This window comes from Eubalaena glacialis, chromosome 13 (genome assembly GCF_028564815.1).
Source record: "Eubalaena glacialis isolate mEubGla1 chromosome 13, mEubGla1.1.hap2.+ XY, whole genome shotgun sequence".
Lineage (NCBI taxonomy): Eukaryota > Metazoa > Chordata > Mammalia > Artiodactyla > Balaenidae > Eubalaena > Eubalaena glacialis.
Genome location: NC_083728.1, coordinates 1,212,196 through 1,240,093, shown reverse-complemented (window position 1 = coordinate 1,240,093; position 27,898 = coordinate 1,212,196). Strand labels below are relative to the sequence as shown.

Genomic DNA, 27,898 nt, shown 5'->3' with positions numbered 1-27,898 from the left:
CCAGGGGGCTGGTTGTCCTGGGTGGCCGGTCCTCAGCCAGGACACGCCCCTCCTGGGGCCAGCAGGGGGAGCGGCACAGCTGGGGTCCCGCTCCAGCAGGGGTCCCAGTCCCAGCTCTGATGCCGCTTAGGGCTGTGGGCAGGGCCGCCCCCCACCTGGCCTTGGTTTCCTCCCCAGACCCCTTGGCCCTGACAGTGGCCACCCGAGGCTGGTCTAATGACGAGTGACCAGAGCAGCGGCCAGGCCCCGAGCTGGCCTAGCTGGCCTGTGGAGAATGTCCCGAGGGTGGGATGCAGAGGGTGCAGGTGGGCAGACGGAGGGCAGCTGACCTCCTGATCCAGGAAGCTCCCCCAGGCCTGTGGGACGCTGGCCCCTGGGGACAGGAGGGCAAGTGGCTGGAGGCCTCCGGGTATGGGCTCAGCCCCAGGCCTACACAGGCGTGGACAAAGAGGCTCTGACTTCGAGGTCAGGAGGGGACAGAGGGACAGACGGACAGATGGCTGAGTGGCCTCTCCTCCTCCCGCAGGCCACGCACCATGAGCGTCCGTGTGTGCCCCCACCTTGGGGTCGGCCTCTGGCTGTGGCTGGGTGTCACCCTGGGACTCGGCCAGGGACAAGGTGAGGACACGGGTGTGTGCTTCCTGTGGCCCCTGCCTGCCCCCCACCCCAGGCCGTACCTGCCCAGGGCACAGGTCCCCTGAGGGACCAGCCTCCCTCTGGCCCTGAGCCCCCAGCAGCTGCTATTCTGGGGGGACAGGTGCTAAGGGGGCAGAGACAGGAAGAGGGGACAGCTTTGCCCACAGTGTCGCCCTCAGCTGTGGCTTGACCTTGCGGTCTTTCCATTTATTTGGGCTTTTTTTGTCTTCCGGTTGTGTTTTTTTTTTTTTTTTTTTAACAGTTATTAACACACTGGGTGTGCATTTAATTCCCTCTTATGTTAATGGTTTTTTCCATCATTCCCCAGACGCCTTTTCAATGTGAAATTTTCAAACAGCAGAATCTAGAGTAAAAAGTGATACCCCCGCCCCCCAGGAGAGCCCAAGATGCTGCCTCCAGCAGGTCCCTGCTCATTTAAGCTCCTTTAAGGCACACATCACATCAGCCCCCTGCCCCCTGCGGTAGCACCTTGGGAGGCTACACCCCATCCAGCGAGGGGACGCTTCCGCTCCCTACTGGACGTTCACGGTGTGTCCCTTTCGGGGTAACGCTGGTCGCTGTATCCTTTGTAACACCCCAAACCCGTGGGGGAGGGCTGTGTAGACCGACCCTGGGAGGTGGTGTCCGCATCCCAGGGGCTGCTCCGGTCACCCAGTGAGCCTCCTCCACCCCCGCCGGCCACATCCCTGGCGTGCACCCGGCTCCCACGGGTGATGAAGGGGCAGGAGACCGCCGAGGCCTGGCCTCATGGGGGGCGGCAGGGGCGCATCGTACAGCCACCCAGCCGGGAGCCCCGGCTCTGCTAAGCGCCTTCTTACTGGTGGTGCATCTTCGTGGTTATACTTTTCCACGCAGGTGGTCAGGGACCTCTGTCCCTGGGGCTCTGACAGGCTCACCCCGAGGGGACCAAGTCGCTAAGGGACCCCCACAGACACTTGAGTCCAGACAGCACGAGGTCCCTGCAGGCTCTGGGTAGACGGGGGAGGGCTGGGGTGGGGCGGGGCCCCACGTCCACGCTGCCCTTGCCCGAGGGTGGCCCCGTGGGGGGTGCCCCTGGGTGGGTGCTGTCTCCCAGGCGCCCCACCAAGGCCCTGACCTGCAGACTCAGAAGGCAGCTGGGGATGGCCCCCAACATGCCAGGGGCGCAGGGAGACAGAGGTTCTTCATGAGCTGGGCTTCCTGCTCACAAGGAGCTTTTCAAAGCCCCCGCTCCTGAGACATTCCTGCCTTTCAGCCCAGGCTCCAGGGATCAGCGGGACCCATCCGGCGACCCGGCTCAGCTGCTCCCCGCTCTTAAGCGATCATTGTGTCTGCCGTGGGCTCCCCCCAGCCCTGCCCTTCCCCTGTGCCCCAGCACTGAGGGGGGTGGCCAGAAGAAGCCCATCTCTGTCCCCACTTTCCAAAAATAGTCGCCTCCACCAAGGAGCTCCCGGAAGCTCGGAGGTCAGGCTGTGCCTGAGGGCTGAGGCCTCCGCTACCCCGTCCTCCTCCCAGGATGGCCAGGCCCACCCCAGGGCACCCCGCATCCAGGGCACCCCACCCTCATGGGCTGTGTGAACCGAGTGGTGACCTTGGGGTCTGCAGCTGCGCAGCTGCGTCTCCCGCTGGGGGGACTCGGCGGGGACATCTGGGCGGGCTGGCAGCTGCTGTGCTGGCTCAGTGCCTGCGTCTCGGGTGGGGCAGTTACGGCCACTCCGGGAGGCTGGCCTCACTCCACAGGGGCGGGGGCCTCCCTGGACAGAAGTCTGCCCTCCCAGGAGCTGCCAGGCGGCCCCGGCGCCTCAGACCCCCAGGGGCCTGGTCCTCCTTCAGCCCCGGGTGGGGCCTCTTCTCGAGTTCCCCCAGGTGGGACTGGGCCCCCTCTGACCCTTAATGGGGCCCCAGCCTCCTCGGACCCTGAGGACGGGGCCCCCACAGCTGGTTGGGGCGGTTTCCAAGGGGCAGTTCTGACCACCCGTCCTGCCTTCCCAGCAGGCGGCCGCCTGAGGCTGGCGGTGCTGCCTGAGGACCGGCTGCAGATGAAGTGGAGGGAGTCGGAGGGGAGCAGCCTCGGCTACCTGGTGCAGGTGAAGCCCAGGGCAGGTAGGGGCCCGCGCCTCCCCTCTGCGCGCACTGACGGTGACCACGGTCAGCATGGCGGTCGCTGTGCCCGGCTCCTCGCGACTCTGCCTCCCTCCTCCCCGTCTGCCCCGCTAACACGGGGAAGCTGTGGCAGGAGAGCGGGGCCCCTGAGGTCCCCACCGTGGTATCCCGCGCCTGGCGCACGCAAAAGGCTCTCACTCACTTGGAAGAAACAAGGACCCTCCTCAAGCTTAGCGCTTTTAGGGCTCTGCCAGTGCCCAGTGCCAGGGCAGACTCACGGTATCAGAGCGCGTCTCACAGGAGGGCGGGCGGCAGAGGCGCCTGGCAACCCAGCACAAACCTCCAGACGGGATGAGGGCTGCAAGTGTTACAGCCTTTCAAAAGTTGAGGTTTGACACGCAGACAAGCCCACAATCGTGGGTGTGTGATTGCAGAATTGGTACATGCATGATGCAAAGGCAAACCGGAGCTCACTCCCAGGGTGAGGAGAGGTCCCTCCCGGTCTCCACCCACTCTGCTCCCAAGAAGAACCCCCTTGTTGACTTGGCTGTGGTTTTCTACTATTTCAACTAAGCCAGATTTATTTACCTTATTTTTCACATCTTTTTTATCTTTGCTGATTTTGTGTGCGTCTACTTACCCCATTAGTTACTGAGAGAAGTATTTTAAATCCCCCACCATGACTATACATACGTCTTTCTGTGGTTTCTCACTAATCTTTGTTTTATACATTGAGGCTTTGATATTAGGTGCATACAAATTCAGAATTATCATATCTTCCTAGTAGATTGAACCTTTTTCATTATGAACTATTCTCATTATCTCTGTGGTTGCAGTCTTTTCTTATAGTCTCCTTTTTGTGAGATCAGTATTGGTCCGCCAGGAAGCGTTTGCACTGAAAACCTTTTCCCATTCATTTACTCAATTTTTCTTTAGCCTTTCATTTTAGATGCATCTTCTAAGAAGCATAGAATTTGTATTGTTTTTATGTTACAATCTTTGTCTTCTAATCGAAACATTTTTCCACTTACATTTAATGAAGTTACTGATATATTTGGGTTTAAATCTACTATCTTCCTACTTGTTTTCTTTTTGTTACACTATAATTTTTTCCTCTCCTTTCTTGTCTTTTTGTGGAACTGAATTTTTATGGAAAATTTAAAACACATGCAAAAGAAGAGAGCGTGATGTGATGAAGCCTCATGTTCCCAGAATTTAGCTTCAACAATTATCAACATACAGCCACTATTGTTCCATGTCTCTCTCTCCAACCCCTTCCTTATAGTGTATTATCTTAAAGCAAATCTCAGACGTTATATAATTCTGTCTATAAATATTTCAGTATGTTTCTCTAAAAGGAAGGACCAAAAAAATAACTCTGGTACCACTGGCATGCCTAAAAAGTAAAAATATTTCAGAACCATCAGTAAATAATTTGTTGTGTTAAAAATCTTCGAGCTTGCCTGATAAACGTCTTTTGCAGTTGACTTCTTTGCACTGGGGTCCCAACAGAGTCCTGACACTGTGCTCTCCCCACGTCTCAGGTCATGTTCCAGCCAGAACAGTTTCCTCTCCCCTCCTTTCCCTTGACACTTATTTGTTGAAGAAAGAAGATCGTTTGTCCGCCAGAACTTCCAACATTCTTTGTTCTGCTGATGGCATCCCCGTGGTGCCACTTTTATTGCTCCCCTACCCCCGTCTGTCCTGAAGATTGACAGGTCCCAGAGGTTTGGTCAGATTCAGGTTTGATTATCTTTTGTTGACAACAATCCTGTATAAGTGGTTCTGTGTCACTCCTGCTGCACCACAGCTGGAGGTCCACAGCGTCTAGTGTCTCTTTTATGTGTGTGAAGTTAAGATTGATGGGTAGGTGGGGGAGGATTGAGCACTGTTTATCATCCCATATCCCCCTCTGCTTAGTAGTTACGTATCCCTTTACTCCTGCAGTGATCACCCAGAGACCACCGTGCCATCCTTAACTTATCAACGTGTAGCATCCATGATGGCTACGTTACCTTTCCCCACACTGCAGCAGCACAGCTACATTTATCCCTTTTTCATGCATGTTGATTCTATATCCATATTAAATCTCATAAAGCATTTTCATTTGCGTAGTGTATAAATTCGACATGAATTTGGACCAGCTCACATGTTTACCCTTTCATTGTTCTCTTTTCCTTCCAGCATGTCTGGGGTTATTATTCTCCTGCCTGAAAATGTTTCCTTTAGTAAGGGTCTGCTGGTTACACAGTCTGTGTTTTGGGGGGTTTTGTTTGTTTGTCTGAAAATGTCTTTATTCCACCTTCATTCTTGAGGGATATTATTGCTGGGTATAGAATTTCAAGTTGGAACTTTCCTTCATCACTTTGAAGACTCCTTTGAATGTCTCTCGGTTTCTGTTGTTTTTCTTGAGAATACAGTTATCAACCCAGTTGCTGCCGTAATGTCTTTTTCTTTTTCCTGGCTGCTTTTAAGACTTTTTCCTCTGTTTGGATTCTCAGCACATTTAATCTGATGTTTGTGGGTGTGGGTCTCTTTTCTCCTGCTTCAGATTCATAGGACTTCTCAAATCAGTGCCTACTGTTTTACAGTTTCGGGAAGTTCTTTAGCTCTATCTCCTCAAACATTGCTTGTGCCCCATTCTCTCTCTGTATCTATGCCTTTTACTCTTCTATATTTTCAATCCCTTTATCTCTCCGTGCTTAACTTTGTGTTTTTTATTCTGACTGATCTTCCACCATTTATCTCTTCATTTTTGTGTAACAACCTGTTAGGTCATTCTTTGAATTTCTAACATCATGTTTTGTGTTTTTCTTTTTTTTTTTTTAATTAAATTTATTTATTTACTGATTCTTGGCTGCGTTGGGTCTTCGTTGCTGCACGCAGGCTTTCTCTAGTTGTGGCCAGCGGGGGCTACTCTTTGTTGTGGTACGCAGGCTTCTCAATGCGTTGGCTTCTCTTGTTGCAGAGCACGGGCTCTAGGTGCACGGGCTTCAGTAGTTGTGGCACGCAGACTCAGTAGTTGTGGCTCATGGGCTCTAGAGTGCAGACTCAGTAGTTGTGACACACAGGCTTAGTTGCTCCACGGCATGTGGCATCTTCCCAGACCAGGGCTCGAACCCGTGTCCTCTGCATTGGCAGGCGGATTCTTAACCACTGCGCCACCAGGGAAGTCCCTGTGTTTCTCCATTCTAGAATTTCCATTTGGAAATTTCCGTTCGGTTTTTGCATTCAAGAATTCCTTTTTTTATTTTTTTGTGGTTTGATATCTGAATTCATAGGCTCGTCTTTTAAATTTTCAAACTAGTTAGCATAGTTATTTTAAAGTCTCATGACTCCATTATCTGGGAAATCTGTGGCTCTCCTTCTGTTGTCTAATGTTTCTCTTAACATTCAATCACATTGTCCTGCTCCTTCACATATCCGGTTATTTTTTACTGCATACCACACGTTGTGACAACTTATAGAAATAATTTATAGCCTTTGATAACATTGCCTTCCTTCAGAAACAATTTATGTTTGTTTCTGACAGATAGTGATGTGAACTAGCAGTTTGGGGTCATCTTCACTCCATTTTAGAAGTTAAGATTATTTGAAGTTGGGCTTCAGTCCTTTCAAGAGCCAGTCTATCCTCATTAACCCTTGCTCCTGGGTGGAGCTCTTCAGGGTCTCAACCCAAAGAATGCGGGGGGGGTCACATGCCAAGGACTCACTTCCTCAAAGGGCCTGCCTGTACCTCCCTCCCCTGTGCAGGCGGACCCAGGAACCCAGCAGACCTGGGTTTAAATCCTGGTTCTACCACTGAGTAACTGTGTGACTCGGTTTTCCCATCTACAAAATGGGGGGATGGTTTTGTGAAAATTATGCAGCTTGAGTCATATGAAGCACCAACACCCTCGCCCTCCCGGCCTGTCCCACCTCCCCACATGGGGCTGGACCCAGGCTGGGGGCCGTCCGCCCCACAAGACGATGGACGATGGGGCGGGCGTGAGGGTCCATCCTCCGTTATCCCCTTTCTAGCACCTGAGACCCGAGAACCGCCAGGTGCTTCCTGACCTCTGACTGTAGTCTCTCCAGTGGGTTCCACGACTGCCTCCCCTGAGAGGTTGGCAGTGTCCCCTTTGGAATCATTTCTTTTTTTTAGTCAGACTCACAGAGTCACAGTGGGACATGTTTGCAGGTTCGCTGTTGTGTGCCGTCCAGCCCCCTGCGCACGGGCAGGTGGGGCCTCTCTCTGTGTGCAGCCCCCATCTTCACACCTTCATGCTGTCCCCAGGGCTGTTGTGCTGGGCATCTGGAGGGTTTATGGGTCCTCCCTCTGGGGAGGATAAGTCCTTCTGGGGAAGCTTTGTAAAGGCATATTATTTTGCTGCCACAGAGATACATTCTTTCTCCATTTGTTACCCAGGAGTGCAGGCCCCTCCCATCAGGTCCTGGAGAGAGTAAGGAAGACCTCTCCCCTTCTTCCCTCCCCAGCCCCAAGGGGAGGAGCTGTGGGAGGGGGAAGAGGAGGCGCCTGCAGGATTTTGCCACTCCCTGACATACCTGCAGGCACACGCAGGACACAGTGGGCACAGCACACCTGCACGCACAGGTGCACACATGCGTGCACACATCATCCACCTCGGCGGGCTCGACAGCTCTCCCCACCCCCACCCCAGGGGACCTGGAGCAGGAGGTGATGCTGACTACCAAGACCCCCAAGGCCACGGTGGGGGGCCTGAGCCCCTCCAAAGGGTACACCTTGCAGATCTTCGAGCTCACGGGCTCAGGGAATGTCCTGCTGGCTCGGAGGGAGTTTGTGAGTAAGTCCCTCCGGGGGTGCATGTGTGCAGAGGAGGCTGGAGCTGAGCCCTGGCGGCCCCTCGACTGGGAGCCCCAGGCCTGGGTTTCAGTCCTGGCCGCCGCCCGGGAGCCTTGCTTGTACCTGATGCCCCTGCCTGCCTCCCAGGAGGCTGGGGCCCCGTGGAGCCTGGACGTACCCTCGCGGGGAGGGTTTGTGTGCAGCCCCAGGCCTCTCTTCCCTCCCTGGGTGGTCCTGACAGCCCCTCGCGTCTCTCTGCAGTCAAAGATCTGAAGAGTAACTCTGTGAACAGGAGCAGCCGGAGGCCACCGGGGGCGGCCCTGGAGCCCACCCCCTCCCACGTGGGGAGCCCAGGCCTCGAGCCCCCCGTGGCCTCGGCTCCAAGCCAAGACCTGCCCACGCGTGGTGGTGGGTCCAAGCCAGGGGACGGTAAGTGCCTGGGAGGAGGAGCAGTCTTCAGCTTCCCGCGGTTCCTCTCTGTGCGGCCAGGAAGTGCTTCCTCCATCTGACCTCACACTCTCTAGCTTCACTCAGGCTTGGCTGCCACGCTGCTGGGTTCACTAAACCCACTGGGGCAGGTCATCTGCTGGGGGTGTCCTTGGGGCCCCAGTGCCTGGTCCCACCACCCTGAGCCCTCTCAGGAGTCCCCCAGCCTGAGTGTGGCTGGTGAGAGGTGACACAGCTGTGACCCTCCCCCCCAGGAGTACCTGGTGAGGAGCAGCCCCCACCCAGGGGCCCTGAGGGGGAGACCCCTGCTCAGCGCACCCCAGACCTGGAAGGGCAGAACCACGCCAGGGCCTCGGCTGGAGGGAGAGAGAAGCCAGGTAAGACGGCCAGGGTGCCAGCCTCTGCAGGCTAGCGGGATGGGACCACAGCGCCGCATTTCCCACGAGGCCCTGCAGGCAGGGCTGTGCCTCCCCCATCAGACCTGAGATGTCTCTGATTTTGTTTCTCCAATCAGACTTGGAATGGAAGAAAGTACCTCCTTCCTTAGCCTCACGTGGGGTCCTGGGGTCCGGGCCCCCTGCTGTCTCCCAGTAGACTTGGGGTCTCACAAGATGGTCTCCCCCACAATGCAGGGCCTTGAGGCCAGGGCCTGCCTCCCCCATTGGGAGGGGGGTCTCACCACACCTACCCTGCCTGGGAGCCTCAGGTGGGGTCTGGCCCTGGCTCTGGGGCTTGGCCTGGAGGCACTGTCTGTGCAAAACTCAGGGAGCCCCAGATCGAGGGGTGTGGCTTTGTCTCCAAAGAGCTCTTGGGTCCTTAGGACAGGCCCCCTCACCAAACGGTGAGGCCTCAGCCCAGAGCTGGCAGGATGGGCAGCTGCCTGGAGCTGTCCGTGGTGCTGACCCACCGACCCCGGTTGGCACCCCGTTGGGTAGCCTCTGCCCGCTGGGCCCGGGTGTCGTGTCGGCCGGACGAGGAAGGTGGAACCCCCCTTCCCACGCCATAGACAATTGCACAGTGACCAGCACTGCCAAGGCTGATGGAGGGCAGAGGTGCCAGAGCGGCTGGATGTCCTATGAACCCTCTCTGGGGGGGCTCGGAGGGCCTGGGATGATGGGCTGAGGTTCAAGTGGGGATTTCTAAGTCTGGGGAGACCCTAGTGCCTGTCCGCCAACACTCAGCTGCCCACCTCATTTGAGGCCAGAGTCCTGTGGCTCCTCACCCTCTACCTACCCCAGGGAAGGAGATCCTGGGGGCTGCAGCCCGCCTCCGGGGCAGTTCAGGGTCCTGCAGCAGCAGCGGGTCTCGCCCAGCACCTCGCCTCCCTCCCCTCCTTCCCCAGCCGGACCCCAGTTCCGCTGCACGTCCCCCACACCCGTGGACATGATCTTCCTGGTGGACGGGTCCTGGAGTATTGGTCACAGTCACTTCCAGCAGGTCAAATACTTCCTGGCCAGCATCATTGAGCCCTTTGAAATCGGGCCAGACAAAGTCCAAGTAGGTGGGTCCCAACCCTGCCCTGCGCCCCACCCGGGGTGGTCCTCACAATTCCTGCCAGCCCCCAGCACAGGCGATGCTTGGAAAAGGGAGTGGGAATTGGGGAAGGAGACACGCAGCCTCTGGGAACTAAGGCTAAGTTCCCACCTGGCCAGGCAGGGGTGGGGTCCCCACCTGCCCTGGAGGGACAGCCGGCTCCTGGGGGGACGCTGTGTGGAAAGCGAGGCTTTGCAAATGTGCCTCCCCGGTGACCCGGGCGAGGCTGTGTGTGTCCTGCCCGCCTGCTGTGTGCCCACCCCTCCCAGCCTGACTCAGTACAGCGGGGGCCCCTCCCCTTCCAGGCCTGACTCAGTACAGCGGGGACCCCCAGACCGAGTGGGACCTGAATGCCTTTGGCACCAAGGAGGAGGTGCTGGCCGCCGTGCGTGGCCTCCGCTACAGAGGGGGAAACACGTTCACAGGTCTGCCTGGCCCTGGCCCCACCCTCGGGGTCCATTCAGGTCTGGTCCCAAGGTCGACCTCCCTCGCACCCTCCCAGATTTGGGAACGTTGTGTTCTGAACCACGCCTGAGAGCTGTGTATTCACGCTTTTGCAAAGGACAAGTCCACCTCGTTCATCCATGGTGAACGTGGTGTGTTGGGCAGTCCTGCTGAAACCGAGAGACTCCTCTGGTCGGTAGAGGCCCCTGGGAGGGCCTACCAGTGGCTTGGGGGGGGCCCTGCCAGCAGCAGCCCCCCTCAGGGGGTCTCCCCCGGCAGGCCCCTCCCCCCACCACAATTCCCCTCCCTGTTTCCCGTCCTGGGGCCTCGCTGCTCTTGAGCAGGCAGCAGGGTGTGGGGTGCCGGTCCCTGGGTCTCTGGGTGACTTTGAGGGAAGGAGAGGGGGCATCCCTGCCCTCCAGGCCCCCGCAGCCTGAAGGGGCCAGGACCGGCCTGGTGGGCAAAGCAGGGGGCCAGCGGCTGGTGGAGCCATCGCGAGCGGGCAGGGAGGGCGCTTGGAGCTGCCAGCACTTTATTCTCACCGCGCCCAAGGCCTGGCCCTGACCCACGTGCTGGAGCAGAACCTGAAGCCCGTGGCGGGTCTCCGTCCGGAGGCGGCCAAGCTGGTGATTCTGGTGACGGACGGCAAGTCCCAGGACGATGCCCGCACTGCTGGCCACATGCTCAAGGGTCTGGGCGTCGACATCTTTGCCGTGGGTGAGCAGCCCCCGGGCTCTCAGGGGCGATTCTCACAGTGGGTGGCTCCCACGCCCCCTGCACTGCCCCCCGGGCTGCAGGTCATGTGGCCTCTGAGCCCCAGCCCGCTGTCTGCGAATGGGGAGGACAAGTCCCTGCTCTGAGGCAGCCACATGAGTCGGCGTGGGCGGCATGGCCGCTCTCTAATGAAGTGTCTGTAGATGTCTCCGTGCCCCCTCCTGTCTGCACGGGCCCTGTGCATGGCCGGGAGGCCTTTCTCTGCTCCCTTAACTGGCCAGTCATTAACTCTGTCCCTTGGGAAGGAAACTCCAGACTTGGGGGCAGGGATTCCTGGAAGCAGAGACCGTCCTCAGTGCCTGACCCCAGCCCCAGGGTGTGCAGGACGCCGAGGAAAGCACACTGACCTCCCTCCTGGCCCCAAACCCCACAGAGACCCAGGCAGGCATGGCACAGCCTGAGAGGGACCTTCAGGTGTCTAGCCCCACCTTCACACCAGCCCGTCTCTCGCGGGGGCCCGGCCGGGTGACCCCGTTCTGGGGCCTGTGGAGTCGTGGGTCTGTGGCTTGGGAAGGAGCCTCTGCCGGCTGGATGCCTGGCAGGGGCCCAGTGGTCCTGGCTGCACGACGGACAGCTCACCCCCACCCCGCCGCAGGCGTGAAGAACGCCGATGATGCTGAGCTGAGGCTGCTGGCGTCCCCGCCTCTGGACATCACCGTCCACAGCGTGCAGGACTTCCCGCAGCTCGGCACGCTGGCCGGCCTGCTCAGCCGCCTCATCTGCCAGAAGGTCCAGGGCAGGCGCCTGCGCAGGGGCCCAGGTGAGCGAGCAGGGCATGGCACGAGGGCAGCGTCACCCGTGCTTGGCCGCAGCCCCACCAGGGCCCGCCCACGCGGTTCTAGGGGCTCTGAGGATACCTGGGGAAGCAATGTCCTTCCCGGAAGTGGCCCCCAGGGGCACAGGCAGAGCCACTGTCGCCAGCCGCCCCCTCCCGTCCCACAGTTACACCGGCCGCAGCCGCTCCGGCCCTGGACCCCCTTTCCGCTCCCACCGGCCTGGTCCTGAGCCGGGTGACCTTCTCCAGCATCCACCTGTCCTGGACCCCAGCCCCGCGGCCACCCCTCAAGTACCTGATCGTGTTGCGGCCTTCTAAGGGCGGCGCCCCCAGGGAGGTGAGAGGGCCCCCCCTCACGCAGGCAGGGCTGGAGTCGGGCCCACACGTGACAAAGCCAACGTGAAGGAAGAAGAGTGGCAGGGGCGGGGGGCTACCAAACCGCAGCCCCTTGCCCCTGCAGGTGGCCAGAACCTGGCCAGGGACGCAGCCGCGCAGGGAGCGAGGGCCAACCCAGCCCTCCCCAGCCCTCGCCCCTGCCCCCCACCCCGCCCACTCTGTCGCGGCTCCTGTTCCAGGTGGCGGTGGAGGCGCCCACCTCGTCGGCAGAGCTGCACAACCTGACCTCCAGCACAGAGTACCTGGTCTCCGTGTTCCCCGTCTACAAGGCCGGCGTCGGTGAGGGCCTGCGGGGCCTGGCGACCACAGGTGGGCGAGGCGGGACCTGGGCTCAGGGTTGTACGGGCTGCCCCCACCTGCAGCCTCCCCTCGGAGCCTGGCACCGGAGCAGTCTTAACCAGGGTGGGGTACACCCCCAGCTTGTGACCGAGGCCAAGTCACTGGGCCTCTCTGACCCTCAGTGTCCTCTTCTGAGCACAAGTGATGTCATTTGTGTCATCACCCCAGTCTTGGCTGGGACCCATTACTGTTGCTGCCCACACTCCTCGTGGAGCTCCCGCCCCGTCCAGCCTGCAGGCCCCCAGGGACTGCGTGAGCCGCCCCCCAGCAGGTTTATTGAGATACACCCTACGACTCACCCATTTACAGTGTACAAGTCAGTGGTTTCCGTTTGTCCCAGCATCGCGCACCCACACCTTAGTCACCCCCGATCCTCCCCTTCCCCACGGCCCCTGCCGACCCCTAATCTGCTTTCTGTCTCTGGGGTTTGCCATTCCTGGACCCTCCATGTAAATGGAACCACACAGCATGTGGCCCTCTTAACCCGGAGGCCACAGACCTCCCACCCTCAGGGCAAGTGGCCTTAAGTGAAACCCGCAGGGTGGCCCAGGGCAAAGTCGGGACAGGCACTTCAGTTGTCTGCCCCCCCCCGCCCCCCCGGGTTGGTCTTCCCCGCTCTGTGTCTCCATCCAGACACACCTGGCCTGCGCTTCCTGAGACCCTTTGTCCCGCTGGTTTATGGGTCTGAATTCTGCCTGTGCTGCGTTTCTAAAGCCCCCCCTCACGCCTGCCCCCGTCTCCCCCAGCGCCCCTGCCCCCGCCCCAGGCGCTGACCCTGGCCTCAGTGACGCCCAGAACCATCCGCCTCACCTGGCAGCCCTCGGCAGGGGCCACCCGGTACCTGGTGCAGTGCTCGCCCACCTCCCCCAAGGGCAAGGAGGAGGGGAGAGAGGTGCGGGGCAGAGGGGGAGGGGAGGCGGAGGAGCCAGCCTGGGGCAGACGGGCGGGGGGGAGCACAGGTAGGGGCCAGCGTGAGCATCCCGTAGGTGCGGGTGGGGCAGCCGGAGGTGCTGCTGGATGGGCTGGCCCCAGGCAGGGATTACGAGGTGTGGGTGCGGAGCCTGCGAGGGGCAGAGACCAGCGAGGCCCAGAGCATCCGCGCCAGGACCTGTGAGTGCCCCGCCCCCAGGCTACTGCCCACCCTGGCTCCCCACAACTTCCACGGGTGGGGGAGCCCGACCCCATCCGGTAGCCCCACCAGCCTTGGCCATCGCCCGCCGTTCCCCCATACGTGTGGGGCAGTCCCTGAGGCCTTGATGTGCCCTGCAGCCGCCCTGGGCCCCCCCAGACACCTGAGCTTCTCGGACGTGAGCCACGACTCGGCCCGAGTGTCCTGGGAGGGCACCGCGATGCCGGTGCGCCTGTTCAGGGTCAGCTACGTCTCGAGCAAGGGCGGCCACTCGGGACAGGTGAGGCCAGGCCCTGCCCGGGGCCCAATGTCCTGGGCTGTCCAGGGGCATGAGTTGTCCACGGGGACCCAGTGCCCTCAGCCTCCCCCAGTGGGCACCCTGCGTTCAGCGTCGGTGGGTGTGGCCGGGTCTCCCCAGGCACAGCCTCAGCCGGTACAGGGGGAGTGCAGGGCACCTGACACTATCCCGGCCCTTGTGGGCCCTTGGGGGCGGCAGACGTGAAGCAAAGAACCATACAAACCCTCGTGCGTGACAGCTGTGACGGGCTGTGCTGGGGGCGCGTGGCGTCACGAGAGGCGGAAATGCCGGCTTGTTGGGCAGGCTGGTGGGCAAGACCCTACCCCAGTGCCGTGGATCCTGCACCCCGTCCGCATCTCCCCAGTCTGGGGGTGGTCACGGGGCAGGCCTGGGTCTCCCTCTGGTGGGGGCTGCCCCCTCCCCAGCTGCCCGTGTCCCCACCACCACCCGCCTGCAGACGGAGGCTCCTGGGAACGCCACCTCGGCCACTCTGGGCCCCCTCTCCTCCTCCACCACCTACACGGTCCGCGTCACCTGCCTCTACCCTGGGGGCAGCTCCTCCACACTGACTGGCCGCCTGACCACACGTGAGTGTCCCCAGGCTGCTGCCCTCTGCTCCCCTGGACAGTTCAGATCAACACAGCTGCTCGGTGTCTGCTCTGTGCAGCACCAAGCCAGGTGAGGGCGGGTACCTGGACAGGTGTGACAGTGGGCCCTGCGGGCACTGTGTGTAAAGACTTGGGGCCCCTCTGCCACAGCCTCAGTCTCCCTCTTCCAGGGAAAGTCCCCAGCCCGAGCCAGCTGTCGGTGACAGAGCTGCCTGGGGACGAAGTCCAGCTGGAGTGGGTGGCCGCAGTGGCGTCCGGTGTGCTTGTCTACCAGATCACGTGGACGCCCCTGGGAGAGGGGAAGGCCCATAAGGTGTGGGGGGAGAGGACCTTCCCCACCCCAGTTCCCGGGGTTCAGACCCCCATGCTGCACCCTGGGGACATCGGCCTGCATGTGGCCTGGGCCGGGCCCCAACGTGTGGACACAGCTCCGCGGGGTGGACACCTGGTCCCTCCTCTCCGCAGATCTCCGTCCCGGGGAACCTGGGCACGGCTGTCCTGCCCGGCCTGGGGAGGCACTCGGAGTATGAGATCACCATCCTGGCCTACTACAGGGACGGGGCCCGCAGTGACCCCGTGTCCCTCCGCTACACCCCCCGTAGGTGACCCCTGCTCTGCCCCAGATCCCCCGATCTGTGGGCCCCCGACAGGCAGTCCCCCGAGTCCCTGACCCTGCAGCTGGACCACTTGGGTCCTGAGCCGTCCAGGCAGGCATCCCTGGGATGGCCGAGGGTCCAAGTCACCTGGTGTGACACAGTGCCCAAGACGGTCCTGGAGCTGGCCTGGTGGCCCTGTCTCGGCCGAGGCCACTGGGCAGCATGGCGGGGCCGTGGAGTGGCAGACGTGGTGCAGAGCGGGGGGCGTGCTGCCATCTGAGGACCCCCCGCCCCTTGCTCCCCCCGCAGTCAGCTGGAGCCCACCCTCCAACCTGGCCCTGGCCTCGGAGTCGCCCGACAGCCTGCGGATCAGCTGGACGCCCCCGAGTGGCCACGTCCTCCACTACCAGGTCTCCTACGCACTGGCCTCAGGCTCGGGACCCGAGAAGTTGGTGGGTCTCCCAGGAGCCGGGAAGCCATCACCCCTCGTGGGCCCCCGGGTCCTGGGCCTTGGGAGAGACACGTCCCACCCTGCCTGTTAAGGGGGCCACTCTTCCATGGCAGGACCCACAGGGAGCTGAGACGCCCAAATGAGCAAAGACGCTCAGGTGACCATCTCCCCGCCCACCCCCACCCCCACCCCCCCCAGATCTCCATTCCGGGACCCAGAAGCCATGTGACTCTCCCTGACCTGCTGGCGGCCACCAAGTACCGGGTCCTGGTCTCAGCCGTCTACGGAGCAGGGAAGAGTGTGGCAGTGTCTGCCACGGGCCGGACGGGTGAGTGGGCACTAAGACCCCCAGGCCCCAGTAGACCCCAGCCGGGCCCAGGACCCTGGCAGGTCCCTGGGAGCCAGGACATGTGGGCCCTGTCACTCCCGGATGCACCCGGCACTGCAGACCTTAGCGGAAGGAGATCGGGTCTTCACGCAAGACCTTCCTCGGTGTAGAATGCCAACCGCTACCCCAAGGGTTAAGGCCACTGCAGTCCAGCTGAACGCGTGCAGGCTGACGTGGAGGGGATCGCGGCTGTGGCCCAGCCTGCAGGTGCCCACGGCTGGGGAGCGGCCGGTGTTCTCCTGGATCTGCGTCTGGGAGGCGCAGGGCAGACGTCCAGCCTGCAGGAGCAGGAAGCCGGACACAGACCACAGACGGGGCGGCTGCAGCGGAGCCCAGGACCCACGCCAGGCTGGCCCCACCCTCGGGGTATCGGTTGTCCCTGGGGTCCCACCACCTGCCGGCCAGGACCCGGCTGAGAGGAGTCTTTTGTTTTGTTTTGCTGCTTTTCTTGGACAATCAGATGCTCGGAGTAGAAGGCCCTCAGAGGCCAGTTAGCCGACCGCCCCAGCTTCCCTCTGTGTCCCCTCCATGGGGTTGCCTGCTTTTGGCTTGAATACCTCTGGGGACAAGGGCCTCATTACCTGAGGCTCAGCACCCTTCCTATTTTTTGAGGGGAGAGCCGCTTCCCGCCCTGAGGGTCCCAGTTTCTGCACGCGCTCGCCCGTGAGCGCTCCCGAACGCCCACGGAGTGCCTGGCAGTGGGGCAGGCCTGCACAACTGGGTCCCAGGATGGCGGTGCCCTGGGCACGTCCTCACACCCAGACATCTCCCTGGCCCTGCCGCCTGGGGCACATCACCTCTCGGGTGCAGCCCCCAGCGGGAGCACCCAGCCGGGTGCTGTCTTCCTTGGGGTGGAACCTGAGGCAGCAGGACACTGTCCCTGTTCCATCCCCGTCCCTGAGGCGTGGGGACCACAGGGCATGGTGTCCGGCCACGAGGGGCCCCTCCCCACTGACCCTGACCTCTGTCACCTCTCAGCAGCCTGCCCGGCCCTCCACCCGGATGGCTCCCTCCCAGGTAGGTCCCCCCACCCTGTGTGGCGGCTGCTCCCCACCAGCCCCTAGCTGCCCCTCCTCCTCTGGGTCCTTGTCGGGGGGGGGTGGTGGCCTGGGACTGGAGTCAGGCAATGCTGGAGGCCCAGGTCCCCTGTGGCCTCCATGAGCCTCTGCTGACCAGGAACTGGGCGGGCGAGGGGCTGAGCCAGGGTGCCTGGCATCGCATCTTTACTGCTGTGGGTCTGAGACAGCCAGAGGGAAGGCTGACACGTGGGCCCCCATGGTCAGGGAGATCTGCCAGGTCGGGGCGGTGGGGTCAGGCTGCAGGCGGGGGCCCAGCTTGGGGCTGGGTCTCCCGCGGGATGTCCAGCGAGCTGCTTAGCCCCAGCTGCAGGGCTGGCGAGTGGGGATGGGGCTGGGATGGGCGGGGGTCAGGGCACTGAGGGTCGCAGGGAGGCGAGGGCTGTGGGCAACAGAAGGGGCGGGACGGTGCTGCTTGCGTGTCCTTCCCCAGGTCAGGATAGAGGGAAGGGGGAGGAACAGGCCCCTGAAGGCCTGTGTCTCCCTCCCTGCCTCTGCTGCCTCCTCTCACCCGACACCTGGTTTTCTTCTCTGCCTCCTGCCCCCCACCTCCCCTCCCGTCTCTGTCCCTCGTGCCCCCCCTCCCCAGGCTTTGACCTGATGGCAGCCTTCGGGCTGGTGGAGAAGGAATACGCCTCTATCCGTGGCGTGGCCATGGAGCCCTCGGCCTTTGGTCCCACCAGGACCTTCACGCTCTTCAAGGATGCTCAGCTGACCCGCCAGGCCAGGTCGGGGCGGCGTGGGCCTGGGAGAAGGAGGGCACCCTGGGGGAGTCGTGGGAAGGGGAGTCCCCCAGGCCCAGTGGCTCCACCCCAGAGCCAGCCAGAGAGACTCCCGGGGGGACGTGGGCTCCCGGAATCCGAGTTCCACAGATTAATAAATCTCTTGTGGGTGGAATGAGGCCACGGTTGGGGGGGTCCTTCTCCCCATGTGGCCCAGGGATTGACCAAACTTGCAGACTTCTGGGCGGGGGCCACCAAATTTGTCTCCCTGAGTACTCCTGCCTCCTTTGTGCTTTAATTTGATTCTGCAAATATCCGGGGTTTGTAAGAAACCACTGCTTTGTGACTCACCACGATCAAGGCTTGTGATGACCTCCGAGGTCTAATAGTCACCCCACTTCGTATATGGAGGTGTCTTCAATCACTCATTGGAAATTCCACATGCACAGCGTAATTTTTCTTAAGTTAAAATGTTTTACATTGCAAAGGTAAATCACGTGCTTTATAATAGAAATTTGAGAAATACAAAATGCAACCCTGGGGCTGCTAAGAGTGGAAGGGGCTCCTCCCTGGGTCAGGAAGGCTCCCCAGGAGGTGGCAGAGAGTAGGAGAGAATGGGAGAGGGGAGGGCACTCAGGAAAAGGAGCAGCACATGCCAAGGCCCTGGGGTTGGTTTGCTTAAAGAATTGCAGCAATGAGGCTGGCTGTGTCTTCCAGGCCCTTGGTTATCCCAAGAGCAAAGGAAGGGCAAATAGGGAGGCCGCAGGCCATTAGGAGCAATTTTATTGGGTGACTCAAGACCCTGTTCCCTGCCCCTCCCCACCGCTGAGCACCAGGGTGGGCATGGCACCAGCACAGACCCCAGCTGCCCACCCAGTCAGAGCAGCTCCCAAGGGCAGAGCTGCCTCTGGGCTTGTGGGCTCCTGGCCCAGGAGACAGGCTCAGAGACCTTGCTGGGAGCCCTCGACCTGCACCCTCCCCACCCAGGCAGAGACCCTGAAGAACGATCATCATGGACACTGGCCGTGGTCCCTGCTGGGCCTTGGGGGAGCTGTTCCCATTGAAACCTGACAGGCCTGGGAGGGGAGTTCTGCCCCTGACACTCCCCGCGTTACTCACGGGGAAGCCGAGGCAGGAGAGGCCCAGCCTGGCCCCGAGGACCCCACTCTGCGGTCCCGGGGGTCCGGCCTCCTCTCAGGCCTGTGGTCGCCCCTCCTGTGTCCCCACAGCGACGTCCACCCGGCCACCCTCCCCCCGGAACACACAGTCGTCTTCCTCCTGCGCCTGCTCCCCGAGACGCCCCGCGAGGTCTTCGCGCTGTGGCAGGTGGTGGCCGAGGACTTCCAGCCCGTCCTGGGGGTCCTGCTGGACGGTCAGTTGGAGGGGAGCGGTGGGCCCAGGTCACTCCTCAAAGGCAGGGGCTACTGATGCGGCACGGCCTCTGAGGCTTTGCACACCCATCACGGCCCCCACTCTGCCGTTCCACTCTGGGTGGGGCCTCCCGCCTTTCGCCTGGGGGTCTCACGTGCTCCTTGCCCTGCCCCCCCAGCCAGCAGAAAGTCGTTGACCTACTTCAACCGTGACCCCAGGGCCACCTTGCAGGAGGTCACCTTCGACCTGCCCGAAGTGAGGAGGATATTCTTTGGGAGCTTCCACAAGGTCCTGGAAGGTCCTGGAAGGACCAGAGCATGTGCCTCCCTGCCTAAGACCCTCCTGGCTCCCAAGTTCTAGGACAGACCCCCCACGGGGCTCTGCAGGACACAGGCTGCCCACCCCCCATCACCGTGGCTCCCCCTCTGCTCCTGTGGTCCCCTCTACCCTGGACGTCCTTACCTTAATTTGGGTCAAAGAGCATCCAGCCCTTTTTCCTGCGTCCCGCAAGTCCCTGGGAGGGGCTGCGCGGGATGTCATTTGGTCCATTTCACAGAAGGGAAACTGAGGCCCCGAGAGGGGGTCTCACGACACTTGGGGTGGAGTCAGGATCCTGACCCCAGGCCCCAGGGGATGGTCACCTGCCCCTCCCCGCTCTGGCCCTGGCCTGTGGGCGTGGAAGGGAGCCCTTCTTGACCCGGCGCCGCGGGAGACCTCCTGGTGTCTCCCAGGTGCACGTAGCCGTGGGCCGCTCCAAGGTCAGGCTCTACGTGGACTGCCGGAAGGTGGCCGAGAAGCCCATTGGGGAGGCCGGCAGCCTGCCCACCACCGGCTTCGTCACGCTGGGGAGACTGGCCAAGGCCCGGGGCCCCCGGAGCAGCTCAGCCTCGGTGAGCCAGACAACCCGGGGCTGGCGTACCCCCTCCCGCCCCCTGACCCACCTGCGACCGGCCGACCCTGCCCCTCCCCCCACCTGCAGTTCCAGCTCCGGATGCTACAGATTGTGTGCAGTGACTCCTGGGCAGAGGAGGACAGGTGCTGCGAGCTCCCGGCTTCGGTAGGCGGGCAAGTGCCCACTGAGGGCAGAAGAGTCTGAGGGTAGACTGGCCATCCAGGACATTTCCGCTCTGGGAGAAATCCAGACAGCCTTCCTGGAGGAGGTGGCCCCCAGGGCTAGAGCCGGAGCTCAGGGCGGCTGGATGTGTGTCCTGGAGGCCCTGAGGCAAGGCAGGCTGGAGCAGGCCTGGAAGCCCCCAGCCCCAGGGGTGGCTGCTTCCATGTACTCAGGGCCACTGCCCTTTTCTGTGGGCACAGTTGTGGGCAGGGGTCCTCACCGACCCCCCTGGGTGCCCACACTGGGCTTGGCCATGCTGGTGGCCTGCAAGGGAGTGAGAGAGGGAGTCCTGTTGGGGGCTTGTGCCAGGCAGCTGGGGGGGTGGGCACCCAGGACCAGGTCCTCCCCCCTCCCCCCCAGCCTCCGAGGGGTGGATTTGGAGGCTCCCTGGACCCTGGTGTCCATGGATACCCTGAGCTCTAGGGTCGAACAAGAACTGAGGAAAGGGTCCATTTAATGGTTGGGGTCTCCTTTCTCCCAGAAGGATGGAGAGACCTGCCCTGCCTTCCCTTCTGCCTGTGCATGTTCCTCGCAGACCCCTGGGCCCCCGGGCCCCCAAGGACCTCCTGTGAGTCCAGCAGCTCCTCCCTGGTGTGACCAGGGACTCCTGGCAACATCTTGCTGCCAGTGGTGATGAGGTTGCCCCCCCCCATGCCCCAGCAGCCGTCCCTAGTCCCACCACACAGATGGGATAGACTTCATGAGTGTCCTGGCTGCCTCGTCCACCCCTCAGCCCACGAGTCCCCTCCTGCAAGCCCCTTCCTCCCGATGGCCGCCCTCTCCCGAGCAGGCCCCTCTCTGGTGTCGGAGCCACACTTCCCCGCTGGGGTGGGGGTCCGGGCCCAGCAGTCTGCAGCGCCGTGCTGGTCCCTGGCCACAAGTCGCAGCCACACAGACAGCCTCTGTCCTGGGCGCTCTGGGCTGTAGGGTAGCCCTGAGGGGCCTTTCCCCAGGCCTCCAAGGAGGCGGCTCCAGGCCTGGGCCCTGCTGTGGGGCAGGTCCAGACCCTCTAGCCGCCTGAGGCTACAGGACCCGTTCTAGCTGGTGGTCCACAGACCTCACCAGGGAGGGGCCAGGGCTGGAACCCAGACCCGCCTGAGCCCGTGAACGCAGTAACCAGTTGGCTGTGGGAGGGCAGGGTGGGCCAGGACGCCCTCGCCCCCGGAGCCCCTTCTTCTTCTCCCCCTAAAGGTGGGGACTGGAGTCCAGGGCACTGCTGGGGGGGCCAGTGTGCAGCCCGGCCTCAGCCTTGCTTGTGCCTCTGCAGGGCCACCCCGGGAGGGATGGAGTCCCAGGAGAGCAGGGCTTCCCAGGCCCCAGGGTGAGTTGTGAGGCGTCCTGGGGGGGTGGGTGCAGGACTGAGCCCCCCGCAGCCCAACCCCAGGCGTGAGCAGGGCCCCCCAACCGGGCTGCGGTGCCCTCCTCGTGGGGCCCCAGCCTGGGGACCACGTGACGGGCGTTCTTGGGCGTCTGGCCAGGACGTGTGTCCTCTGCCCTCAAGTGTGTTTCTCTCACCAGCGGCTCCACCGGCTTTGAAAGTTGCTGGTATTTTCTTTTTGGACGCATGGCCTCCAGCCCCCGCTCCACTGGCTTATCTCTTCTTCTTCGCTCGTGGGGCTCTAGGTTTAACGGAAACACCTGTGCCCTGAGTTGTGACTAGTTTACCCTGTTGTTGTCTTTTGACCTGGTTTACCATACGTGTCTCCGGGCAGATTTTAGAATCACCTTTGTCTAGTCGACTGCATGGGTCTGTCTCTACGGCTCCTGACTTTTGCACCGTGTTTAAAGGCTTTCCTCAGTCTGAGAGGGCCCACCTGCTCACGGTCCCTCCTAGTGCTTCTAGCTCCTTCCAACACAGAACGTGCTTCCTCCTCCCTCCCCAGACCGCTGCCCCATCGGCCCTCCCACGTGTTGGGTAGCCAGCCCCCGCCAATTTCAGATGCAGCCTAATCACATCACGAGTTTCCACGGACTCCAGAGTCCAAACGGCTGCCTCAGACGCGGATACTGGTGTCCAGCTCCACCATCAGGTTCCCCAAATCCTCTGTCCTCTCTGTGTATGATTTTTGTGCCCCATTTATTATTCAGTTATCTTATTTGCAATAGTTTTTTATTTTCAGATGGTTTTCTTGGAATTTCCTGGTTTAAATTTACATCACCTGTGAAAAATCACTTCACTGACTCCAATTTTTATTACACTCGTTTATTTTTATTTTTATTTTTCTCGTTTATTTGTTTGGTATGGTGACACTCCAGAGTTTGTCAAAGAGCCGGGGTGATAGAAGATGTCCTCATCTTGACTTCACAGAAATGCTTCTAGTGTTTGCCGGTTGAGTGGGGGGCTGGCCTGGGAGCTGAGACAGATACATTTTGCCACGTGCTAGTCAAATCCTACCCTTATTTTATTAGGAGATTTTAAAAATCAAGAATGGGCGTTAAATAAGATTTAGTGCCTCATCAGCTTCTGTGGACGCAAACAAATCATTTTTCTTCTTGAAGCTATTAGTTTGGTGAATGATTTAATCTCTCCCAAATTCTGAACTACTCCTGTTCCCGTTAAAAGCCGGCGTGGTCACCGAGCACTCACTGCCCATTTAATGGGCTGCAGGCTTCTGTGCGCTCAGGTTTTATTTAGGATTTTCGCATTGATGTTCACAAATGGGAATGCCTGTGGTTTTCTTTATAGAGTTTGGTGCATTGATATGCATGACTCACATGATTATTTGAAAGCAGTCTTTTTTTTTTTAAACTGCAAATCAAGCAGTTTAAATGGCGTTAGTGTCATCTGTCCCTTAGAGGTTTGGTAGAATGTCCTGGTGTCTGGGGTTCAGAGCTCTGTGCTGGCCCGTCCAGAGCCGGCCCAGCTCCTGGCTATACAGTGGGGTCATAGCAGGACCCCTCCCTCCCAGAGAGGTCTGCGAGGGTGAAGATGCCTGTGATGGGCCTGGGTCTGGAGACCATGGGCCGGCAGGAGGGCGGGATTGAAGGAGGGGCTGCAGGAGGGGCCACATGTCTTCTCAGCCCCACCACACACACCCGTGTCTCCAGGGAGAGCCCGGGCCACCCGGACAGATGGGACCCGAGGGTCCTGGAGGTCAGCAGGGGTCACCAGGCACCCAGGGCCGAACCATCCAGGGACCCGTGGTAGGTGTTGCCTACCCCCCAGCACCCACCCCCTGCCCCTCTCCCCTTGCCCTCCCTCCCTCCCATCCCCCGCCCCTCTCCCCTCGCACTCCCTCCCACCCCCTCCCGCTCCCCTCACCCTCCCTCCCACCACACCCCGCCCACCCCCACCCCCAGCCCCTCTCCCCTCACCCTCCCGCCCATCCATCTTCCACCTCCAGGGTCCACCCGGGGTCAAAGGAGAGAAGGGGGATCATGGACGCCCCGGCTTGCAGGTAGTGGGTCAGACCACACTTGGAGCACGAGTGCTGTGTGCTCGGGACGGGGGTCTGGGGACAGGGCCTCCCCCTCCGGGTCGGACCTCGGCCCAGCCTGGCTGGCTGCCTCTGTTCTATTCCAGGGCCACCCTGGCCTCCAGGGCACCCCTGGGAAGGTTGGCGTCCAGGGACCAAAGGTGGGAGAGGAGCCTGGCTGGGAGGGTCTGGAGATGGAGGCTGTGGTGGGGCTTCCTTCTCTGCCCCACACCCACCTCCCCCGCATCCTGCCCCCGCCGGGGCCTGGCCGGTGGGAGGGGAGCGTCAGCCCACACAGACTGGGGCATGAGTGGCCACTGCCCGGGGCGGGGGCAGGCCCTGGGATGGACCAGCCTCAGCCCGGCACAAGCACGTACCCCCAACAGCGGTGGGTTTTGGGGGTCACTGTGGGAGGGGCACCTGCCTCTGCCCCGCCCACCCCTTCCTTTGCCCTCAGGGAATGAGAGGCTTGGAGGGGACTGCTGGCCTGCCCGGACCCCCTGGCCCTAGGGTGCGTATCGCCTCCTGCGTGAGCCCCCAACACCACTCACCCCACCGGGCCTCCCCAGGTTTCTTGGGGCTGAGCTGAACAGTGACGGGGAGGCCTGTCCGCCCCGGGCTGGGGCCTTCTCGGCGGCGGCGGCGGCACTGGGCTGGGCGCACGAGAGCCCTGATCCCAGGAGCGCAGCAGCCGCGCCCCCCACCCCCCTCCCCGCTCCCCGCTCCCCGCACGGGGCACCGGGCAGGTTGGTAGGAAACGCCGCCATTCCACACGGCAGGAAGGTGCCTGGGGTCCCGGGTGGGCCTGGCGGTGGGATGTGGTCAGGCCCCCTTCTCCCTCTCCGCCTCCAGAAACCCTGCCCTGGGGCCCAGGCCGCCCTGCTGGAGGGCTGGGGGCACCGCCGCTCACTTGGAAGCGCCTTCCCTCCCAGCCTGGTGTTCCCAGAGCTCGGAGCGGAGCTCAGGGGCTGGGAGCTGCTCTGAGTGGGGGGTCCGGGGCCGGCAGCCCAGACCCGGCCAGGATCTCCCAGGGGTCGGCCTCGCTGGGTTCCTGGAAGGCCGAACTGCCCCTCCTGCAAGAGGCCCCCCCCCCGGGGGGGCCCATCCTGCAGTCACACCCGGACTACTGGGACGGGCGGGGACATATTAGTACAGAACTAGCGCCAATGGGCAGGGCGTGCGGGGGGGCTGCCTGGGCGCGGGGTGGGTAGGAGGCACAGCCTGCAGGAGGCTGGGGACATGCTAAGGGGTCCCCTTAGCTTGTCTTAGCTTGCTCTTGGTCCAGGGCAGGCGGGACCGGAGGGAGGGGCCACCGCAGGAGAGCTGCAGCCAAACCAGAACCCCCACCTTTGCAGGGCTTCCAGGGCACGGCGGGGGCCAGAGGCAGCAGCGGGGAGCGAGGACCCCCAGGGGCTGTGGGGCCCACGGTAAGCCCCTCCCTACCCAGCCCGCCCGCCCGACAGCAAGGGGGGGTCACATGTGTGCAGACTTGTCCCCGCTCACCGCTCGGGGTGCCCTGCGACTGGCACGTTTGTAGAGCGAGGCCGGCACAAAGCTCGCAGGGGAGAGAGCCCAGGCTGCCCCCTGCCCGGCCCAACACAGACAAGGTGGGGGGCAGGTGAGGGGACGTGGGCTCTGGGGGCCGGGGAGGGGCAGACCTGGGCCTGCAGGCTGGGTGGCGCCCGGGGGGCAGGGAAGCTCCCTCTCGCAGCGGGAGAGGTGGGTCCTGTGTCCTCTGGGGACTCCTGGGATGAGTCCTGCACGAAGCTTTCGGTTGGGGGGCACGGTGGGCGGGCGGCCACGGGGTCCAGATGCTTCTCCTTTTCCTCCCACTCAGGGGCTGCCGGGGCCCAAGGGGGAGCGAGGCGAGAAGGTGAGTGAGGGGAGTCTGGGGTCCGGGCCGTTCCTGGGGAGGCACAGGGAGGCACTGGCTCGCGCTGCTCGATCCGCTGGCCACGTGGCCCGTCCTCCCTCGCAGGGCGAGCCACAGTCCTTGGCCACCATCTACCAGCTCGTGGGCCAAGCCTGCGAGTCCGCCATCCAGAGTGAGTGGCCCAGCCTGCCGTGAGGACCCCAGAGCCTCCGTCTTCACCCGGGAGGGAAGGGACGCCCGGGGCCCGGTCATTAGCGAACCCAGCCTTGTGGCCGTTCTCCCGGGCCACGTGCCTCGGAGCAAGGTGGGGAGCAAGGGAGGGTCTCCCTGCCCTGCCCCCTCTGACCGTCCTCCCCCACAGCGCACGTGCTGAAGCTCCACGCCTGCACCCACGAGAGCACCCGGCCCCCCATGCCCATCTTGGAGGCCCCCAGGGCCTTCGGCACGCGCAGTGAGGCCCGACTCCCTGGAGAAGGGGGGCACGGTGGCCCCCGCCCTGAGGACAGAGGTACTGGCCCCCATGGGGAAGGGTCTCCGCCAGTCCTGGGGCTGGTGGCTCTGTGTGGCCCTCCTCCCCCAGGTGATGGGTGGGGAGACAGGCCCCCTGAACCCACACAGAACTGGGGCTGCCTGGCTGCCTGGGGCCCTCAAAACAGCCCCTTCCCCAACCTCCCAGCAAGCCTGAGCTTAGGGCCCCCTCCCCACCCTCTGGTACCGTCCCTCCCGTCCCTGATCCGTCCCCCTCTCCTTGGCTGCCGGGAGGCTTGGTCCAGTGACCTTGCTGTAATGAGTCCGTCCATCTGACTGGGGCTGCGGCACTGTTCACGGCTCAGATGCTGAGATGGATGGAGAAGTTGATGAGGGGAGACGGAGCTCGTGGCCTCGATGGGGAGGAAGGAGACGGGTGGGGGTGGGATGTGGCGGCTGGGAGGACAGTTCTGCGCCGAGGGCGGGGGGCGGGACAGGGATGGGCGGGGAAGGGATCCCCCCGACTGCAGCTACCACAGTCCCCCAGACATTGCCTTTGCCGTAAGTGCCCCCCGTTTGTACCTGCCGTCCAAAGCTGGCAGGCGCTGTCATGATGCCCACCCCAGCCCCCTCCCCCGTCCCCACCGCACACTAAACCCCGGCCTCTGAGACAACGATCAGTGCCTGTTTGAGGTCAGGGACCCCCGACCCTAAGCTTTCAGCCTCAACCTGAAGGCTGGACCCGCTGCCCCCAGGACCCACCTTCCCCAGGTCAGCATAGGACCCTCAAGAAAGGAAAGCACTGCCCCCTGCACCCCTTGGTCCGGCACATCCCTCCTTCCCCTTGGCTGAGCCTGGAGCCCTCAGTCAGACAGGCAGCCTGGGCCGCAGGGAGGAGCGGTGGGGGGCTGGGAGCAGCGGGGAAAGTCGTGCAGGTGCCAGAGAAGCAACTGGGGTGGGCACAGTGGGGCGTGTGGGGGGCCTCGGGGGAGCCAGCAGGACTGAGGTGGGTGCGGGAGACCGAAGCTGGCCCAGTGGGAACTCAGGGAGGCCCTGATGGGGGTCAGCACCACAGTGGACACCTGGCCAGGCTGGCTGACTGGGGCAGGGGCCCAAGGGGGCGGCACCCTGAGGAGCGGGTTTGCGCACACGGCTCAGGGTCCAGCTGGGACCCGGGGGCCTGGTCCACGCGGCCGCACAGGCTGGGCGTTGCTTCCTGACGGGTGTCAGCTGTCCACCGCCTCCCCCAGACCCGCCCACCCTTTCCTCCCGCCAGGACGGTCCCCCTGCTGCCCCGAGTGAGCCCGAACGTCCCCCCACCGGATCCCGGACACCGAGCGCAGCTGGAGAAGAGGGTCTGGAGGTGGAAGGAGAGGAGGCAGAGGCTGGGCCTGGGAACCTTTCCTCTGTGCGCTTCCTGTTCAGATAAACCACGTGTACTTGTCAAGGGAGGTGCTGCTCATTGGCGGGGCCCCATACCCCGTCGGGTGGAGTCCCAGATTCCCCACCCCCGTCTCTCGGAGAGGAGCCGCCATCCATCCTCGGCCTCAAGGACCCCCCACCATGGTCTCCCTGTTACCCTGGGGCTCGCCCCCGCTTCCTGTGAGGCCACTGCAGCCCCCAGGCCCCGGTGCCCCCGGCCGGCCCCTCCAGAGCTCAGGCCCCGCTCAGGGGGTCTCAGCCTCGGCTGCACTCTGAGTCCGCGGGGTGGGGGTGGGCTTGGAGAACGCTGGCGTGGCTGCCCCGGGCCCAGCCAGGGGCTCCCCGCCTCCCTAGTAGCGGCCCCTCCTCTAGAGTCGTAAAGTCTGGCTCAGCCCCCATGTGCTCGGGCCTCACGGGACCCCAACCTGCTGGCCCCTTGCCTCGTCACTGCCCCGCACGCCTCCCCCTCCCTCTGACCAGCCTGGACGCCACAGTCTGTGCCGTGACCGCACCCATTGGCTCCCCATCCACCTGGGAAGCTCGCCAGCCAGCCGTGGGCCCCGGGGCCAAGTAGTTCCCTGAACACCGGGAAGAATTGGGGGCGGGGCCGGTGAAGGCTCCGAGGTGACACTGGGGCAGAGACAGGACAGAGTGGGAGGAGGAGACCGTGGAACGTTCCGGGCAGGGGCACCGCCCGTGAGCAGCCTGGGGCCGG

At 62.5% G+C, this 27,898-nt stretch overlaps 1 protein-coding gene across 1 annotated transcript; it reads left to right on the top strand.

Moving 5' to 3' along the window:
* Positions 1 to 290: 290 nt before the first annotated feature.
* COL20A1 (collagen type XX alpha 1 chain) lies at positions 291 to 27,459 on the top strand. Its single transcript, XM_061208914.1, has 37 exons — positions 291 to 409; positions 527 to 618; positions 2,629 to 2,739; positions 7,401 to 7,544; positions 7,805 to 7,948; positions 9,333 to 9,491; positions 9,829 to 9,948; positions 10,520 to 10,684; positions 11,337 to 11,501; positions 11,684 to 11,853; positions 12,092 to 12,221; positions 12,998 to 13,143; positions 13,238 to 13,361; positions 13,521 to 13,660; positions 14,136 to 14,265; positions 14,457 to 14,599; positions 14,752 to 14,888; positions 15,202 to 15,334; positions 15,532 to 15,661; positions 16,703 to 16,738; positions 17,387 to 17,525; positions 18,749 to 18,891; positions 19,069 to 19,178; positions 19,622 to 19,780; positions 19,870 to 19,947; positions 20,486 to 20,572; positions 21,272 to 21,325; positions 23,349 to 23,402; positions 23,528 to 23,581; positions 23,878 to 23,931; positions 24,776 to 24,847; positions 25,258 to 25,293; positions 25,399 to 25,447; positions 25,655 to 25,801; positions 26,533 to 26,716; positions 27,038 to 27,116; positions 27,187 to 27,459. Exons 1-37 carry the CDS (start codon positions 291 to 293, stop codon positions 27,457 to 27,459), a joined length of 4,410 nt encoding a protein of 1,469 aa, XP_061064897.1.
* Positions 27,460 to 27,898: the final 439 nt, after the last annotated feature.